This window comes from Haemaphysalis longicornis, unplaced genomic scaffold (assembly GCF_048455015.1).
Source record: "Haemaphysalis longicornis isolate Haplotype H1 unplaced genomic scaffold, Haemaphysalis longicornis Haplotype H1 scaffold_1, whole genome shotgun sequence".
Taxonomy (NCBI): domain Eukaryota; kingdom Metazoa; phylum Arthropoda; class Arachnida; order Ixodida; family Ixodidae; genus Haemaphysalis; species Haemaphysalis longicornis.
This window is the reverse complement of record NW_027526203.1, coordinates 399,592,834-399,612,146: the sequence shown is the minus strand read 5'-3', so window position 1 is coordinate 399,612,146 and position 19,313 is coordinate 399,592,834. Positions and strand designations below refer to the sequence as shown.

Below are 19,313 nucleotides of genomic sequence, written 5' to 3'. Positions count from 1 at the left end.
TTGCTGTTGGTTGGTGTTATTTCGTATGATTACTTTTGCCGCTTTTCTCCAGGTTAATTATCGGTTGTGGGCTTGAGTGTGGATTAAAAAATGAGGGTGGGGGCAGGAATAATGGCACCAGAATAGTCCATGCAGTCACCTTTGCCAAAACGTGCCATTTATTGCCACTGCTGTATTACCAGTGGAGTAAAATATGAAGCAATAATATAAAAAACAGCGGGACATAGCGAACATGGAACCCTGTACTGCACAGTGTTTGAGCACCGGCCAATCGATAGCCAGGGTCTGAGACTGAAAATTGAACCCTAACCAAAAACCAAACCACTGCTGGAGTGTACCTGAACCTGAACTGAAATTTCTTACGGCAAGTGGAACCCACATCAGAACTGAACTGAAAAAGACAGCAATGCATGGTTACTGGTTTTAGCAAAATTAATTCAGGTAGCTTTCAAATAACTCGTCCTAGCCAAAGCATCCCCAAGCAGTTTTGGATGGGCAGAGCTCGTCCTACCAGAGTTGGTTCTTCTCTTGCATGTTCAGGACGCAAGTACTCGTCTACAGCGTACATTGCGTGCCGCCCACAAGATGGAAGCACTTGTTTGACGATTTCATTTTTGTGGTGGGAGCGTGGTGTCCAGTGTGCAGTGGCAGCAACACATGCATAGCTGCTCATCAGCCTAGGATGCTTTTCATCTTCTCCATCTTCCAATGAAGATGATTCAGATACTGAAGTTTATCTTGTGTGTGGAAGTGAAGACTGCGATAACGCTGAATTGTGCAGTTCTTCTATTGATGATGAGGACATCTCTGAAACGAACATTGCGAGTCTTCATCAGCTGCTCTGTCGTCCTTACAATTTACAACACAGTCCTGATGCTTCACGAGTGAAATAGCCAAACATTGATTACCCTAAGCAAGTGAGGAACGAGACATTTGCAACTATTTTCTTCTTTTTTTGTATTTTGTTACTATTAGGAAGCTGGTTTCTTGTGCAACGTTCAGAAATAAACGGTGGTGTGTCGATTTGATTCAGTACTCGTCCTGTGTCTGTCTCGCACTTAGCCTAAGACCCCGCCGAGCACCCCACAACTGCTGCATGCCACCTTTGAGCCTTGCAGATAACACCCCTGCACCCACTGAAAACGCGTCTTTTTTTGCTGCTGTTTGCGTGCATGCGTACCGAGGAAGTCGTATAAAAACCTTGATGCATGCATGCGCCTTGGTGTTGGTGTAGTGTGTAATACCTTGCATGCATTAGGTTCCTTCATTCTGCGGCAAAAGATAATCCCCGCTTGCATTTATTTTTTACGGTGGCGTGACAGCGGAACCACGCGTACACGTCATGGTGGCCTGATAAGCGACCATGTATGGTGTCGATGTTTCGACGGTACTCGATTCTAATGCGCATGCGATTACGGAGTGCATCCCCCCCTTCCCCCCCCCCTTTCCAGAAAAAGATGCCTTCCCCCCCCCCTCCAGAAAAAGATGTGCTCGTTAGAATCAAGTAATGGACCCTTTTTCAGTAGCGACCTGCATGCACCCCTGGTCACCGCCTGTCCTGGTCCGCCATTCTCGGCAGTAGCCTCGGGCAATATAAACAAAAGGAGGCACCCTCAGCTTACTGCTCGGGGATCCGGAAGGGCCCTGCTTTCTAGTGCTGCACTTATTTCTACAGTTTGGGGCAAGTTCGTACGCTCACAAAAAAGAAAAGTTTACAAAGGAAAGGGGCGATACACTTGAGGCTGGCTACGCTGCGAGCCCATGGCTGGGCCTAGCTGGTCCTGGTTTCAGCTGGGACCAGATATGTTAGCTGGGAATTTAACCATAAACCAGCTGGTACCAGCTACCATTTTCTCTTGGGGGACTAACAATAAAGAAAAAAGTAAAGAGAAATTGGCGCAGCTTGCACTAGTGCTTCAAGGCTGGAGAAACAGCAGAGCTGGTGGCCCCTCTTTCTTCACCCAACCTCTTTCCACATGCCTTTCTCCCTATTTTCTAATAAAGTTTGCTCTCTCTCTCTCTCTCTATCTCCAATTCGCCGACTCCTCTCCTCCTCTTCTCGACTCCGTCCACCTGCTGCGCTTGGTGCGAGCTTTCACCCGCACCTTGGCTCCGCCCACCTGAGCTTGGCGCTTGCTCTCCCTCTCGCTGAGCTATGCCCTCTCCACATCGCTGCGCCGGCGTTACCACGCCTCGTCCTATGAAAGCCTTGACCAAGAACAGATTCGCTGGAAAAAGGGCAACGGACTTTGTAGAACGTTCTGTACGCCGCATGGCCTCAAAGCTTCATTCCACATCGCTATGGGTGGCGACGCACGAGGCCAGTGACGTACTAAGGGGTGGTCCCGGAGGCGCCTGGGCCGCGCCCAAAATTAAGTGGCATACCCCCCCCCCCCCCCCCCCCCCCCCCCCCCCCCCAACCTTCCTCACACACATTCCTAAAGCGCCGCCATATAAATCCTGGTCTTGTTAGCTATTCGGCGGTCAACAAAATATGAAATATTTGTGGGTCATGAGAAAGAACGCCGTCGCAGGTGCCAAGTGATTCCATTTGTTTTAAATTACGCTTCTACAGTCATCGGTCGAATCGCCCGACGAAGCCACTTCTGTTCTTATGTGAATGTTTTTAGAAACTTCCATGCTGGGCGCATGCATACTGCGTCTTGCGCTTTACGCTGCATGTTGAACGGAACTAGTGGCCACGCGTCGTTAAGCACCCCGCCCCTAATTTGCATAGAAAAGTTACACTGGGTTGCCCCCTCCTCCATCTCGAATTACAATCCCCGGGACGTCCCTGCACCGTACTCATGAAAGTTCAACAGAAAGCAACATGAAAGTTCAACAGAAGGTCCAACTACGCTTTCGCCTCTTAGGGAGTTCCAAGCATCCCCCGTAATATTTTGTTGAGAGCGATGTTGAGAAGTTAGAGAGCGTAGACAGTAGAACTGAATACAAGTGTTTCAGCGAAAAATTTGAGTGCGGGTTCTACGACTTTCGGACGAAAACGCGCCAAATTCGAACTACGTCACGTGAGCGCAGCTGCTCCGTCCGCTAACGCTACGGCGGCGGGTAGTGGGGCGCGACTGTGGGGAGCAAATTCGTCACGGTGGGGTGGATTAGTTCCGCGCGGCCTGCCTTCGCCATGCCCGCTCTTTCCCTACGCTGAGGGGCAACCTCCTCGCACCCCCCGCGCGCGCATGCGCAGTCCGGTCCCGCTACCCGCTAACCTTAGCGTAGCGTACGGGAGCCGCTATGCTAAAACTCTGTTAGAGAGTTTTAGCGTAGCGGCAATTTAACAGCGGCAATTTCCCGGTGCGTGTACGTTTTTTTTTTTTTTTGATATTTCATTAGATCGCCGCAATTTTTTTCCCATGCAAGGAATTCTAACAAACGCCCACATTTCACATAATTTTAGACGAGGTTCTACTTGCTAATTAACAATGAAAATTCTATTGGGTTCACTCAAAAGGGATGTTTTTAAATTTTTTACTTCAATGATTTGGTCTATGGTGCGCTGAATACTTAATAACTACGTTTTACTGGAAAAATTATTTCTAGTTCATGGTCCGAGTTAAGTGAAATAACCTCTATATTGTAACTTATACTGGCGTGCACGAGTATTCGGCTTTGTATTCTGCCCATTGCAGTCTTCCTTGTTGTTTGTCGTATCATGTTTTGTGAACATTGTTTTGTTGTTGGAATCGGGGCTTTCTTTTGCTAAATTTGGGGATATATATGAACCTGCAAGCACATTTTGTCAGTCGGTGTAATATACCGCACGCTTTGTTTCGACCAATCTAGGACGGGTCTCCAGGATTCGTGTATACGCTAAGCGTGAGGCAGACACAAGACAAAAGTAGGCTCGAATCATCGAAGCGGAAAAGATTTGTACTAGAGTGGGGACGGAATGTGTCAGCACCCCCTCCTCGGGCTTTGTGATAAAGAGTTGAAATTCCTGAGTCTATAGAATGTTCGCGAACGGCAAGTGTGTAATCTTTGGATGGTGTGTGTGTATTGTTTAACTGTTTGGGGGGAGGGGGGTATATATTCGTTTGCTTCTCGAAATAAACTTTGTTTGAAGTTAGCGCTCGTCCTCGTCCCATCTCTTGTCTCGTCCTGTGTCTGCCTCGCGCTTAGCTTACGAGAATGCATCACCAACAAGCCCAACTTCATATATTCTCGTCTCCAGGATATATGTAGAAAGAAAAAGGAAAAAAAAACTGTGGTTGCTTTCTCTGTCATAGGAATCGGTAAAGCACGAAAGTGAAATGTGCAGCGAAATCTGCAGCTGAGCATGGTTTGCGGGTTGGCGGCTGTCTTGTGGGTGTGCTTGGTGAGCGGCGTCCTGCTGGCGGGTCGCTTCGGCATGCGTCATTTCCCTGACGGATATGACGTCAGTGAAATCTTGGCGTATTCCGGCATAAAACACTTTCATGTTAAAATCTAAACCTGAAAACGAAGTATAACGAACTCTTGAGTACTAAAGGTTGCTTCCCCGCAAGAAGACCCTGTGTGCAGGGGTGCACCCTTTACAGGCCGCTTGCTTCGTTGTACTGGCGTCACTTCCGTGACATGGAATAAAACACTTTCGTGCTAAAAGAAACATACACGCGATGAAGCGCGCCGACCCGCTGGCGAGCCGCGCTACAGCTTTAGGACTCGCCGCGCGGCAACCCGTAGTCCGAAAGAGTAGGTGTCATAGGAAACGTCATTGGAAATCGGCTAGGTGGATGTAGAAGTAATTTGGGTTTGTTGGTTAATAACTTTCAAACTGTAGCGCAGAAAACAAGGGCTCTGTGTGTGACTCTGTCTCTTGTCTGCTGCGCTACATTTTGAAAGTATGAAGAAAGGAGAACAGGACTTTCGAATTAATTTTCCTGCTAAATAAGATCACGTAAACGTACCCAGAGCGGTCAAAACAAGGCCTACAGACACCAGACTCTACTCTGCACAAGTAATCTCACAATGTTTACGACGCACTTCAGTGTCCCTTTAAAAATGACGCAGGTGCGCACGCGTCTCCCGCTCCGAGAACCGGCTTGGATGCAATAAGACAACGGATCGGCCACTCCCGTGTGCGTCCAACCTGTTAAATATTTTGCCGCACCGCATACCGGATATAGGATTGCTCGGACGCACATGAGTAGCGTCAACCGCTACTCGTAACTTGGCGTACTCGTAGTTTGAAGCTGCTTGGTACGTCGATATAGCCTCAAGTTACGTAACGTTAAGGCTGAGTATAGGCCTAACAACATTCTCACACACTCACTCAAGAAGATTGGCCAGTGACGATTACGGCCGCCGATTCGCCAATTATCTGGTTGCGACGTCAGCATACGTTCCCGCCCACACATGTGCCCTCTGTCAGGTTCGGACAATAATAAATAATATAACCAACTCTGGAAACGAGGCTTTCTGTTTATGTTACCCCAAATCCAAACAAATACACACAACAGAGGAAAACTGACAAAGGGTAAGCGCGTGCTAAGCCTCGAAGAAACTGCCAAAAAGTTTAAATGGAGTAAAAAGTATCAGTATGTGTTTCTCACTTTCACAAGACTGTCGCACTCGCCGCTGGTCATAAGCGCACAGTCACGTTGCTTTGGCACGGTTACGGATAGGCCACACACATGTAACACACTCCTACCTGCTCACTGGATCCCCAAGACCCATGTGCAGCGGGTGTGGAGAGGGCCTATCCGTAATCCACATACTCATTCAATGCAAGGCAGTTGACATAACACGACGCAAACACTTTCCACAACTATACACACGACATATTCCACAACACCCGTCATACTTCTTAGGAGACAAGCCCATGTTTTCAATCAAACGTGTTTTTGAGTTTCTAACCGACGTGAAATTTTTACATCTCATTTCTTATCATGCATCTTGACAACCTGGCCCGTTACACCAGTCATCTTCATTACGTTGTGTTTTACTTTGTTTATTTTTACTGAAATGTTCTACTTTTACCTTCATGTCACTCTCATGAAATCACTTTTGTTTGGCGCTCTTTGCCCTTAGTTGGCCTTGTGCCATTAAAATCCGAACATCATCATCAGCGCACAGTCACGACGTGATTGTAGCGATGGACCAGTGCTTTTTCATCCAGACCTTTCTCACTAAAAGATTTTTTTCTATACGGATTGGCGGGGCAAGCTATGGCCACTTCACACCAGTTCGCGGAGTACCTCAGGGGTCAGTTATTTCACCCCTCCTTTTTAATATTATGATGTTACCGCTTGCCTGGCATCTGGGCTCCATACCGGACCTGCATTTCCTCGTCTACGCGGACGACATAACGGTATGGACCGTCCACCCAGACCTGCATCGCCAAAACGTGTGCCTTCAACAAGCCTTGACAGACACGCAGACATGGTGTCAATACGCTGGACTGAAACTCTCAGCGGACAAAACAGCCGTTCTGCTTGTGGCCAGTGCTTGGGGCCGTCGCAAACTAGCGATTTCTCCCCTCATACTGCAACTTTCCGGCCAACCCGTACGCACTGCCACATCTCTTCGCGTGCTAGGGTTGGAAATTTCTGCGTCTGGGTCTGCTGCCACGTGGCTTCGATCTGCCCGACAAGAAGCAGGGCAGATGCTTCACCTGATTCGACGCATCTCGCAGAAGTCTGGTGGTTCCTGCTCTAAGATGACTCACCTTCTGGTGAGGTCAGTACTGCAGCCTCGGCTGGTTTATCAGGCCCAATTCCAGTACATGACAGACGGAGTGGGCCCGACTTGAGGCTATTAACAGAGCCGAAATGCGCACCATCACCTGCCTCCCTGCAATGACCCCGATACCGTCACTGCAAGCTGAGGCTCAACTGAACACGCTTGACGAACTAGTCGAACAACGTCGCTGAGCCCGTATGCAGAAACGTACTTTTGTTGCGGAAGCAGCGGCCTTAGCTAGTTATATGGGCTGTTCCCTACCTGCTTCTCCAGATCGCCCTGTAACCAGGCAGCCATGGCTGTATCACCAGGTGACCGACAATCGACCACTGGCGCGACTTCACACTCGATCTACTAGAAAAGCATGTGCGAGAGGATCCCTACTGACGGCTGCGACCCAGTACGAGGCGGTAGAGGCCTTCGTGGATGCTGGGGCCCAGGATGGTGTTTTATCTACTGCGATACAGTGTCCCGTCTATCCTGACGCCTCTAAAACTTGCCTGTACCAAACCATCCGCACCCGAAGCTCACAGCCATCCGGGATGGCCTACAGGCACTAACACCGGCCACGCCCCCGTGGGTGCCATCTCTTTATACGGACTCCACAGCGGCGATACGGGATTTACGCCAAGTATCCAACAATTGCACTATTTCAAGGGACATCCACACACTACTAGACACGCACCCCTGCCCTCTCAGGCTGTTGTGGGTTAGGCGGAATACGCTCCCCGCTCACATTGCAGCGGACAGGGCTTGTCACCCTACGTATACATTCCTCGGCCGCTGCCAATGTTAACACCCGGTCCGATAGAAAAGTTTTTCCAACGGAAAGACGATCTGCGTCGCGCCACACGTTCCCTCATCCCACCGTGTTGAACGGACCTCCCCGGTAGACTTGCTCGCTGGAAAGATGTTTTGCTACGCAGACTTTGCGTTGGAGTGGCGCTTTCACCTGCTGTGACCCGGGTGGCCTCCACGCTACCATGCCCCGTTCGATGACACCTGTCCCTTCTGCACACCTCCTGCCGAACAAGCTGATGCATACCATCTAATATGGGCGTGTCCTTCACTGGACTCAGCCAGAAAGCGACACTTGAGAGGCACAGGCCTCCATCCTGGAAGACCCCCCGACCTCCAGCGGTGGCTCTGGGGGCCCCACCACCGCTCCCTTCTTGACTTCCTTCAAGAGACGGGTGCCCATCTATACTTGTAAATAAGTTATTTTTATGCCAACGGGCATTCTATCGCAAATAAAAAAAACGTCACACGTCGGGATACACGCTGGCACGGCGCGCTCCGTGCCCCCGTTAGTGTCTTGCACGTCGCTCCTAGGACGCGCCGCCTTCGGAGACCACCCGACGTTTGAGAAGACGGCCTAGTGGTTTCAGTTGTGGGCGACCACTGAGACGTGCCATTGGTCTGGGCGCCCGACCGGTATACGTCTCGGTCACAGTCCCACACGGCCTCTCTGTTGTTCTCCTTCCACGATCGTCCCTCTCGCCGACCGTTGTCGATGGAAGCTTCCCATTGGCCGGCTTGTAAATGTGGGGTGAGTGACTCTGCAAGACCATGATGATGGTGGTGGTCTCGGGTGTTTGAAACGTACCCGCAGAGCGTGTCTGGTTTATCGCCGTCCTCTTTCTCTTCAAGTCATGACACTCGCAAGAGTTTTTTCTGTTACCAACATGGTTACGCCTCCTCTCGGTATAAGCAGACACGTGGAGTCCCCCAGGGGTCTGTTATCTCCCCAGTGCTATTCAAAGTGCTTTTGAGCTCTATACCCATTCACCGAGATGTGCAGAAGAGAGAAAGTGTTTATTAATATGAAAATATTTACAGGGCATACATATGTCTATGCAGATGACATCACCTTTTTCTCTTCATTGCACGACATTCATTTCTTATTTCATTCCCTTCAATCATTGTCCTGGAAGCTTGGCTGGATAATTTGATAATTTATTTAACCATTAATAAGTGTGCCATCCTCGTGTTCCCTCTTACGGGCCAAATCCGTGAACATACAACATCTGCGCATTCATGACACCAAAGGAAAGCTTATACAACGAATACTTACAACGAAAACGAGTGAAATACAAAGATCAGTTGAAATAAAGTTATACTGTGTAAATTGTACATGTGAGATGAATCTGTAGTGTTCTCCGGTTTGTTTCCGGATTTGGAGACTGAAGCGTGTTTTTCATATCAGTTCAAGTACCGGGTATGCAAGACGACTCATATGTTCCAATCACATAAGAATTAGTTATCATCATCAGTTCTACCACAGAAATCTTTCCTGTCGAGCGGTGAATATGAGACTTACCCATTAATATCTCGTAATATTAACACACTACAAGATGGCTTGCCAAGTGCGACAAATAATTAAAACGGAGTGGCAAATATGGACGTTTAGCGCGCAGTTTTTTAACGATACTCTGTTTACTTACCAAACGTCTTGGAGCTTAACAATTACACTTATTCTGCAGTTCGAGCACGCATGCAACTCAGTGACGTTTCAAGTGGTCAATATTGTCATGGTGCGCCGAACGATGATTTTGTTTCCGCGGTTCGTGCAACAAACGTGTGGATTAAAGAGTCTAAGCTCAAATTGGCCGTCATAGACCCCTGCACGTGCAGTAGGAGTAGATGAGTCAACCTTTCCTGTGACAATGTGCTCCGAAATCAAGTTCTCACACGTCGCAGTGCACTGAAGGATCGTTCGGATGACGCAGACGGCGCGGGGACCGTGAGAATAAGAACCATAAGTTCGAAAACCTCATAAAAAATTAGCTTCACGTTGTGAGCTTGATTCTGCAGTAATACATGAACGTCTTGGATGAAGTCGCACTCGCTGCTCACAAGTGACGGCAGCATTAGCACTTGTGCAGCAAGCCGGGCGATATCAAAATCGGAGGATTAGAGCCCCAGCTCCTCTTGCAAGAATGCGGGAGAGGGGGGCTTCCCCTTGACCGCATCAGTCACGATTCCTTCTAGAAAGGGTGTCGCTCGGTTTTTCCAGTTTTACCGAAGTTTACTTCAGCTTGAGCATTTAGATCTCAGTGCATCTCCCGTCGCCAGACATCGCGTTACTATGGTGACCGTAGTTTGCCGCCGTTACGTGATTCGCCCTCTGTGGCGTGATGTAGCCCATGGAGCTTCATACATAAATAATGATTATTATTGTACGATACTCTACTATGCAGCACTTGGGGCACCATCTCCCAGATGTTGTGTGGCTAAGGCACGGCGGCCGCGTGTATCGACGGGGGTAAGCATAGGGGTGGAAGGCGCGATGGCCGCGATTGGAAGTAAATTTCGTCTAATGATGAATCACGAATAAATGAAATAATAAATGGTGAATAAATCAACTCCCCGGGGCCGTCTGGGGCTCATCGTAATTCTACAGGTGCCCGTTGACTGGGGGAGCCGTGCACCCCTATTTTCACATTAGAGGGAGCCGTCGCTCCCCCCCGCTCCCCCCTGTTCCGGCGCCCCTGTCAACAGCTGGGCCCATAAAGACTCCGCTCTTTTGCAGCGAAGCTTTCTTTAGCCCCCGCCCCCCTCCCAGATTTTTAGGGAGCTGTTGCTGCTGCTTTCTGGCCTGGTGTGCCGCTGGGTTTTATCTTACACCATGCAGATAACGATAAGTTGCCTCCGCGCATCGCACCAACGCCACCCAGAGAAGGTTTCAAGGCCGGGTTTCTTGTGGGCCTACGTCACCATCCGTCAGAGATAGCGGGCTGGCTAACTGAACCGAACTCATGAATGCGGGAGAAAGAGTTCGACCACGGCAGGTACGGACAGGCGCACACTTCGCGTCGGTGACGGGAAGAACATGCCGAGCGACTTTCCTCATTTCAGCTATTTGCTAGCTAAAACTCGTAGTTTGTGCTGAGAGTGTGCTGTGCGTTCCAAGTGAAGTGCTATGTGATGTGAAGTGCACGCGTGGAAGATGTGCTAATGTTGTGAGTCTGACGGAACGAGCTGCCTTGGTCACCGGCAAACTGCAACTACCGGTCACCTTAACTACGTATCGCATTAAAGTTTCTCTCTCTCTCTCTCTCTCTCTCTCTCTCTCTCTCTCTCTCTCTCTCTCTCTCTCTCTCTCTCTCTCTCTCTCTCTCTCTCTCTCTCTCTCTCTCTCTCTCTCTCTCTCTCTCTCTCTCTCTCTCTCTCTCTCACTGCAACGAAGTACACGATCGGTACCAAAACTGCACGTTTTTACTTTTCCTAAAAATTAGCCGACGTAACAACGATAGACGCGGGCCATCCATATCAGAACACTTAAAGGTAAGCACATTTGGCTGTGCCTTTCGGACCTATTTGAACGTTGAGATTCAGTATTGATTGCAGGACATGTAATGGCCGTGTTAATATCGCACGCACTAGATATACTGTAGCAGAAGTAACTCGTAATTACGTAAGAGCACATACTTTTTTGTGTGTGCAAGCGGCATTTCAAGACGGACGACATTCTGTGTGAAGCCAGTATGTCGACGAGGTAACACGACGAATAGTCACAGTGCCAATTTCCGGAGTACAAATTCGCGAAGCACAGTTTCTCAGTCATATCCTAGCTACTTGTGCAAAAAAGAAGACGAGAGAACCGTGTGGCGAAACAAAGGCGATTAGAAATTGCTTCCGCTCGCCCAGTCAGTTCTCACTGCCTGAAGCCGAGAAGCCAAGGGGGAAGCCAAGATTCGTTGCGCAAATAGTTGTATTGTGTGCGTCAGAACCCCGCCGTTTAATATCCGGATCGCTATCGAAAATAGCGGCAGCATAATTCTGCTGCACATTACTGACAATGAAGGGCTCAACGTCACTGAGAGTCTGCACACGACAGACGACTGCGGTAACTTGCTTGTCCCAGCGCTTACGCGGTATGCTGCGCAGTTCGCATTGCTCTTCGAAGCGGCTGAAGTGCGAAAGCTGCAATCGATGCTCTGACAATAAACAATAGCAGCACGGTTTCGTCAATAGATTCCTAGTGCAGCCTCTTTAAGGACATTGACAGAGGTGAACGCTGTGGCCGCCAACTATGTGTTGTCGTTCAAAAACTTTCTACAAAAACCAGAGACAGCTGGTCCCTGAACTAGCGCTAGAACGCTACAACAACTGCGAGGGAGCACGAAAAGGGGAAGTGATGTTGAAGCATGTGCTTTGTTGTAGCAGGAAATTTTGGGCTCAATTAAGAACCACACTTGTACGTAACGCGTTACGACTAATGGATTGCTTGTAATCGATAACACATTACTGTAATTTTGTAACATGTGCAGCTTCCCCGCTCATGGGAGTGCTTTCAACAGTGATTACTCTGTAGTTATTTAGTGAAATGTAAAATATTTTATTTTGCGCAGCTAATATTGGGGATGAAAACTTGCTTTGTGCGCAGCTTCAAGTCTTGCACGTTGCACGACTAAGCTCCAGAGCCATGAAAACTATCTCATATAAATGCATGGGGAGTAAGATTTGACAGTGAATTACACAAAAAAATATTCAGAATCCTGGAAAGTTATTTTAGAGTTTTCATATCCACGTTGACTTTCATATCCACGTTGGCATATGCTTTATGCCAAATATCACTTTACTGTAGTGGTTTTGCTAGGTTCCTGAGAGGTCGAAATTTTGAGCGAGAAAGCTGGGTATGTGCTTCAATTACTTCCTTTCAGGAGTGACGACCCTTGTAATTCAATTACGTTGGTCCTTTAATCGATGACAAAATTTCACATTACAATATTTCTCGACTGAAGTATCTTTCTTATTACTCACAGAAGCGGTGCTGTGCTTCTAAATTGGACACGATAGCGCGCACGACCAAAATAAACTGATGACAATTTGAAGTAGTACATACGTGCTCGCACCGATTTTTTCGATTAGATTTTCTGGCCGCCTCGCTATTTATGTTCCGCTGTATGTGTATATATGTGCTACAGAAGTAGAAAAAGATTTTATAAAAAGTAACATGAGAAGAAATTGATTACCCTAGAGTTATTTTTCGATTGCTTTTCGATGGCTGTAATGGCAATCAGTTGCTTTTTAGAGTGAAATAACTGTAATTGCATTCGATTACTTTTTTTCAGTATTGTGTAGAAGTCTGTGAAGAACCTCTGCTGGCTGCTCAATAACAAAGTGTGTGACGAAGAGAGCCAGTCTCGAAAAACTGAACTCCAGACACGGGCAAATAAATAAGCCAAAGTTTGTTTCCTACCAAAAAAAAACCTGTCTGTGTGTGTGATACATCTTTTTTTTTCCTAGTAATTCGACAAGGTAGAAGCGGGCCGCTGCCGCGGAAACCATTGCAGTCGCATTGCTTCTCTAGCATGTTCGTGCGCGGCCGGAGTCAGCCCATTAGCGCCAGCCCCCTCATCCTTGGCAGTAATGTACTCGAGAGTTGACGCCGAGTCGCAAACCACACCCCCATAGTACCTTCGATGGCCTGAGAGCTAGAATAATTGTTTGCGACAGGATATACTCAGCCATGTGGATTACAATAACAATAAAGCCTTTTTATATTCATTTCACGCCAGCGTTGCTGTTGCTTGTGGCAACATCATTATAATAATTATGTTTTTTACAAGGGGTGACTCAAGGTCTAGTCAGGGATAAAGGAGGTGAGGACGTCTACATCCTCTTGAGTATTCCCGTGGTACTTTCGAAAGTCCACAGGGACATGACAGTCTCTTTCGGGCGCGCCCGACGCAGAGGAGGCGATGCTCAGTCCTGGAGGGTCTTGATGTTCGGCGGAAGATCGGTTCGTCTCTCCGCCGCGAGCCCCGAGAACTCCCACAGCTTGCGGTGCGTTGTGGACCTCGTTAGCGCGTGACATGAGGAGCAGGTCACGATGGTATGTGGTTCTCGGGGGGTTCCCTCAGGTGTCTTGAGCGGCGTGTATAGAGATGTGAGTTGATGAAAAAAAAAAAAAGCAATAAGGAAGAAAACGTTTTTCTTTTTCGTTTTTTTTTTCAACCAGGGTAACCCTGAAAAGAAAAACAAGCAGAGCTTCACCGGGGAAATTAGTTGTGAGGCGACCAATCTGCAGTAAAGGAAACGCTTACTGAACTCAATGATATGACGTGAAATCGTGCGGAGATCTTGAGAGCGGATGCTCTGCTGAGACTTCTGTGAGGCAGCATGAAACAATGATATTCTTTTCAGTGCAAACAGAAAAAAATGATCGGGCACTTCAGTCTCTTAAGTGATTTGAAGGCAAAAGCTAGCTATTATCGAAGACCTTTTCACTGCTGCATCGTGTAAGCGGCGCCGTCACGTTCACTCGTCATGCGGCACGCATGCGGATAATGCTTGTTCCATCGCTGCACGGTAAAGGGTTAGTGCTGTAGTTACCACACTTGGCTGCGGCTTTTGGCGACCCGGGTTGAAATACAATTCGAACCCAATTAAGATTTTGTATATATTTTATTTACTTACTTTCTTATTTACAGATGCCGCAATTTGGTTTTATTCATGTAGTCACCATCAACTACAGTCACGTTTCGCGTTTGATAAGACGTCTAAGGCTTCCGCCTTAAGAAGTATGTCGAATTTTTAATAGATCTGTGCGGAATCGCCTTTTTTCAATTTTTTAAATTTTTTTCTGAAAAAAAAACAAGAAACAAACCTTTTTTTTTTTTTTTTCACGCTCCTCAAAATTTCATGAAAACTTTCGTCTCTAGTCGTGGAACGTATGCCCGCCCCTTTGCGAGCACGTCTTCGTAAGAGCAGCCCCGGCTCTTATTTTGCGCCCGAGGAATTGGGCTCCCCTGGGAAATCTATGGACGTTGCTGTAGGCAGTGGTCTTGGGTGATGAGATGTTGCGGCGCGGGGCTTCGCCCTGCTCTTTTGCTTGACAGCGGCGCTGCCGTCCGCAGGGTCAGGGTCGTGCTGTTCTAGGAGAACCGGGTTCGATGGGTCGGAGCAGATAGTACTTGTTTCGGCGCACGCCCACGCATATGGCCTCGTTTGCGACGCCGTCGCCCGAGTGTTCCGCTGCAGTCCAGCGGCACGGTAATATGTTTCGTTGTGCGAAGTCTCTTCGCAGTCGTCTTGATGAGGCGGCTTGTGGAGCCGCCGACAGGGGCGCCGCCAAGTCTTGCCACGTCCGGCCCCGGCGCTCCTCCGCCTGGTAGCGATGTGGTTCGCCGCCAGCAGTACTGCCTCCAGTTCGAGCTGTGCTGGGCGTGGTGTCGAACTGAAACGTCCGCATCGCCCGCGCTAGCCCATCTGCGGTGACACGATTGGGGGTTGCATCGACGGCGGCGTTTCCCCTTCTTTAGTGCTGTTGCAGGTCGGCTCGCGCCGCGCTCCTCTCCGTGGTGGTCCTTTCTGAAGACACTCGACATGGGCTTGGGGGTGCATAATAAAACGAGGACTTCAAACATCAAAAGAGGAGGGTGAGGATTTCAGTCAAGTAAGTGCAATGGTATACATTTAAAGGAAATTGGGAGTGCCATACAAAATTAATTCCTCACCAGGGCAATCGTCACAGCCGTGAGGAAGAAGGCGACGACGATCAGAGCTGGGCGCCCGGCCGCCCAAAGCGGAGGGGGCATGATTCGGCTGCACTAGTTCGATCACTAAATTTCTCCCGCCCGATTCGGGTCAAAATTGAAGCCCTATGTCCGAGGCCAAGCCGAGTGGTTCGAGCCCCTCGCCGATCGCCGAGGATGCGGCCAGGCCAGCGGGCGCGACCAGTGACGGCGGCGGGGTGCCCGCTGCGCAGGGGGGCCTGGTGCGCTCCTCGTCCGCCTGGATGGGCATCAACTGGCCGCTCCAGAACTGGCCAAACGCCCGCCGGGGCCACTCGGACGGGCACGTGGTGCCACGGGACGCGGCCACCAGCGTGTCGTGCGAGAACGTGGTCGCTGCCGGCCGGCCGGCCGTGATCAAGCGCAAGCGCATCATCGACGTCGGCCAGAAGACGGTGAAGCAGATGAACGAGCTGACGCGCTACCTGAACGTCAGGGGCCCCTGCGCCATCTGCAAGCTCCCGGGGGCCGTCGTCACGCTGACGCAGATCAAGAAGCGCAGGCGCAAGTTCATGCGTTATTGGTCTAAGCACGGTGAGCGCGTTGCTGTGTGTGCCCCGAGTGCGACAGGGTGGACGGCTGCGTGCAGGTGGAACCCAAGCCACCAGGTGCACCCCCGAGGTCTGGTCGCCGGAAGCCTCCGCGCCAACGCTTCTCGCGCCCGCGCCCAAGGCCACCAAGTCGGTCTCCTGGTCGGAGCAAAGTGAGGTCTGCGCTTCCGACTGCAACCCTGCGCGCGGTATACAGTGCCGGTCACGTGGGTGCCTTTCGTAACCTCCGTTTGGCCAAAAGCAAGCAATGCTTGCGCGAACCAGATAATTAACCGCGCCTCTTGCGCCTGCATGTTGAAGCCGGCAAACTTATGCGGCCGTCTACCGTGCAGCGCGACTCACTAATGAGGCCAGGCATCAGAAATAGTCGATACTGTTTGTACAAGCTAAATCAAATCAAATCAGCTTATTTTCCTCAAGTGGATGGTTCCTTAGGTAAAAGCCACTTTTGCAGCTTGACAAAGCCCGAGGAACCGGTACACCAGACAACGGTATGCAATCGGTTTGCATGTGACACGGAAACAGGACAAAATACATTCCATGATAAAAAGAAAAAAAAATCGCCACGTGTTCTACGTTTGCGAAAAATGACAATAACAAATTGTGCAATTTCTTCGTCTTTTTGTTGGGTATTTCATATAGAACTACATTTGCACACATCAGTGCATATATTTGTAGACATTTTTATAATATATTCATATATACTTATACATATCCCATAAAATCACGCACATAATATATGAGCATACGGCAACAAGAAAGAGAGAAAAATAAGGAATATATAAACAGCAAATAATGTGAGAGTGCAAGATGAAAATAAAAATAAAAACCCAAATGATATTTCTATCATAAGGGAACTGTGCGCAAGATAAGAATACGCTTTGCACGCGTAAGATAAGGATAGTAATTAATTCACATGATAATAACCTTTTGTTCATACTCCTTAAAAAAAAAGAAAGATGTTAATCGCAACAAGTAATCATTCCTGTAACAGCACGAAATGATTTCGCAGCTCCTTGCGAGTCATTCCGCCTGTGTTTCTGTGCTGAATCAGCAATGTTGGAATGTTATATGTTAATGACTGTAGTTTATAGTTTGTGCGGAATAGAGGCACAGCCCATAAAGTTGGATTTCGTGTATTAACATTAGTGTAGTGACTTTGCAATCCAGTTAATTGTTTTAGAAAGTTTGCAATAACAGGTGAAGCGTAATACATTGTATCTAATAGCCGGAATTTGTACATGTTATCAAATCGAACAATATTGTATTTAACAAAGGCCTCTTTTGTTGTTTGCACTCGGTCGATGTTATCAATGAGACGAATAATTTTCTTTTGAAGGATAGTAAGTCTATGTTGGATGTGGTTGTTGTCCCCCATACTAGGCTGCAGTTTGTTAAACGTGAATGAAATAAGGCATAATATATCTGTAGTTTTGCCTGCAGTGGGATTAAGGAACGACAACGAAATAAAACTCCATTTACCTGAGCCAGTTTCTTGCATATATAATCAATATGGGTGTCCCAGCTTAAATCTGATGAAAAGTGAACGCCTAGTGAACTCTTGTGAACGCCTAGTGAACTCTTGTTTGTCACTAATGGGTGGCAAAAATGAAAATTTAATAGCCAGGGGCCTGCAGGAGCCACGAATTTCATGAACAGTTTAAGTGGGCAAATCCCGATATGCAAAAAAGAAAAGAAAGTCTGGCTCTTTGCATAGTGCAATATACATGTGTGTATATACATATGAACACTCGCGTATTGTAAACAAAGCATTGGATAAGGGGGCACCCAACAAAGGCTTGTCGTCTTCGAGGCAACAGCGTTCATCCTTCGCATGCCTAATATCTGTAGCTAGCTTGAGAAGGATAAAAAGCTTGGACGAAATGAGCTAAATGGGAACGGGGTTTCTTTTAATTTGTGAGGTGTACACGTGTGACGCCACATATGCGAATGCGCCAGCCAGTACATAGGGAATGTCGCTGTCAAATGCCGCTCGCGAGGTATGGCCTTGCACGCAAATGTAATAAACGCCGCTGAACAGTTACCTGACAAGAGGAAAGGAAGCACGCTTGGGACTTCCAGCACTGTAACATTTGCAACGACACAACGACAAAAGACAGGAAGGGCGTGCAGAAAGTGCAAATAAACCAAATGCTTACATGCTGAAGGGAAGACAAATCGTTAAGAACAAGGAGTCTTTTTTTTCAACACGCCAGACAGCTGCGTCTCCAGCGAGATATGGATCTGGACGGTGGAAACACCACAGTGATTGTATACAGGTTTCCGTTGGAGACAATAGAGAGTTATAGCAGATCGGAGAACCGGTACCGGTACGGTACCCGGTAGGCGACCGCCGTTACTGCGCATGTGCAGACGCGGAAAAACTGGTTGTGCGCATGCGCAGGTGTACCGGGTTTCGTACCGGGACCGGTTCTCCGATCTGCTGTAACTCTCTAATAATTCGAGTGTTGAATTTAATAAATATGATTATCGGTATTTGGTAGCTTTAAAGATCAATTGCGGTGTATGTAGCCTAATTTTGTCAAAAATGTTGCCGTGTTGGTCAAGGTGGGGTGGAACCGTTATGAAGACTTTATCAGCGGCATCTGCCCAGTGCCCGTTGGCGTGTGCTCAGTCACGAACACTGCATTGCAGAAACCGCATGTTCTGAGTGAAGTTGACTTGACATGGTTGATTTCATATATCTTGGGGTCGCAGGTGCGAACCCAATCAGCACCCTCCCCTTATCCGCTCAGTGTTCTGCCAATCCGCCCCTTTCACAACGCTACTGTGCATGCGCGTGGCCCTGGCGGAGGAGGCCGGAAACAGTGTGGCAGGGGCACGGCCGGTCGGCTCCGCGGTGACCCCGCAGCTACTGCCTGCTGTCACTGAGTCCGTTTAGTGAAAGCAGACCAGCGGGCTCGGCCGCCACCGAGCAAACGGAATGTGCGTTTTGCGAATGCGACTGGTGTGCAGACCATAACATGAAGCGGGAAATTTTTGTTTCTGTCGACACGCGCCAAACCCGACACGGGAGTGAACAAGTCCGAATCTGTCCGTCACGGCAACATGCATAAACGCACCGTTCTGCGTCTCGCCATAGTCACGCCGAATTCTCTAAAAAACGGGCGTCGCTTTGAAACGACGGTGTAGCGCCATGCAAATGCATGTGTTCTGGGGTTGGGGCCGCCGCTTTGGGGTGTTTATCACAGGGACTGCGCCGCAGAAAAGCAGAAGCTACGAGCCAAACGACGGGGGGCAGTGGGTGTCACTTCGCGCCCTTGCCACACTGCTTTTCTGCGGCGCAGTCCCTGTGATAAACACCCCAAAGCGGCGGCCCCAACCCCAGAACACATGCATTTGCATGGCGCTACCCCATCGTTTCAAAGCGACGCCCCGTCGTTTTAGAGAATTCGGCCCCAGGCCGACACACCGCTGTCGACAACCGACTCGTATGCCGAATCCCGAGATCGCTTTGCCATAATACGCCGACAGCGACACAAAAACACCCGCCAACTGAAAGTCGACATGGCACGTCTGGCTCGCCGACTGAAGACGACCA

At 48.8% G+C, this 19,313-nt stretch overlaps 1 protein-coding gene across 1 annotated transcript in view; it reads left to right on the top strand.

Moving 5' to 3' along the window:
- The first annotated feature begins 15,289 nt into the window (after positions 1–15,289).
- LOC144161128 (uncharacterized) overlaps positions 15,290–19,313 on the top strand; it is a 55,703-nt gene continuing 51,679 nt past the window's right edge. The window contains exons 1-2 of the mRNA XM_077692091.1: positions 15,290–15,734; positions 15,790–15,939. Coding sequence (XP_077548217.1) covers positions 15,290–15,734; positions 15,790–15,939 — 595 coding nt within the window. The remainder of the gene's footprint in view (positions 15,735–15,789; positions 15,940–19,313) is intronic.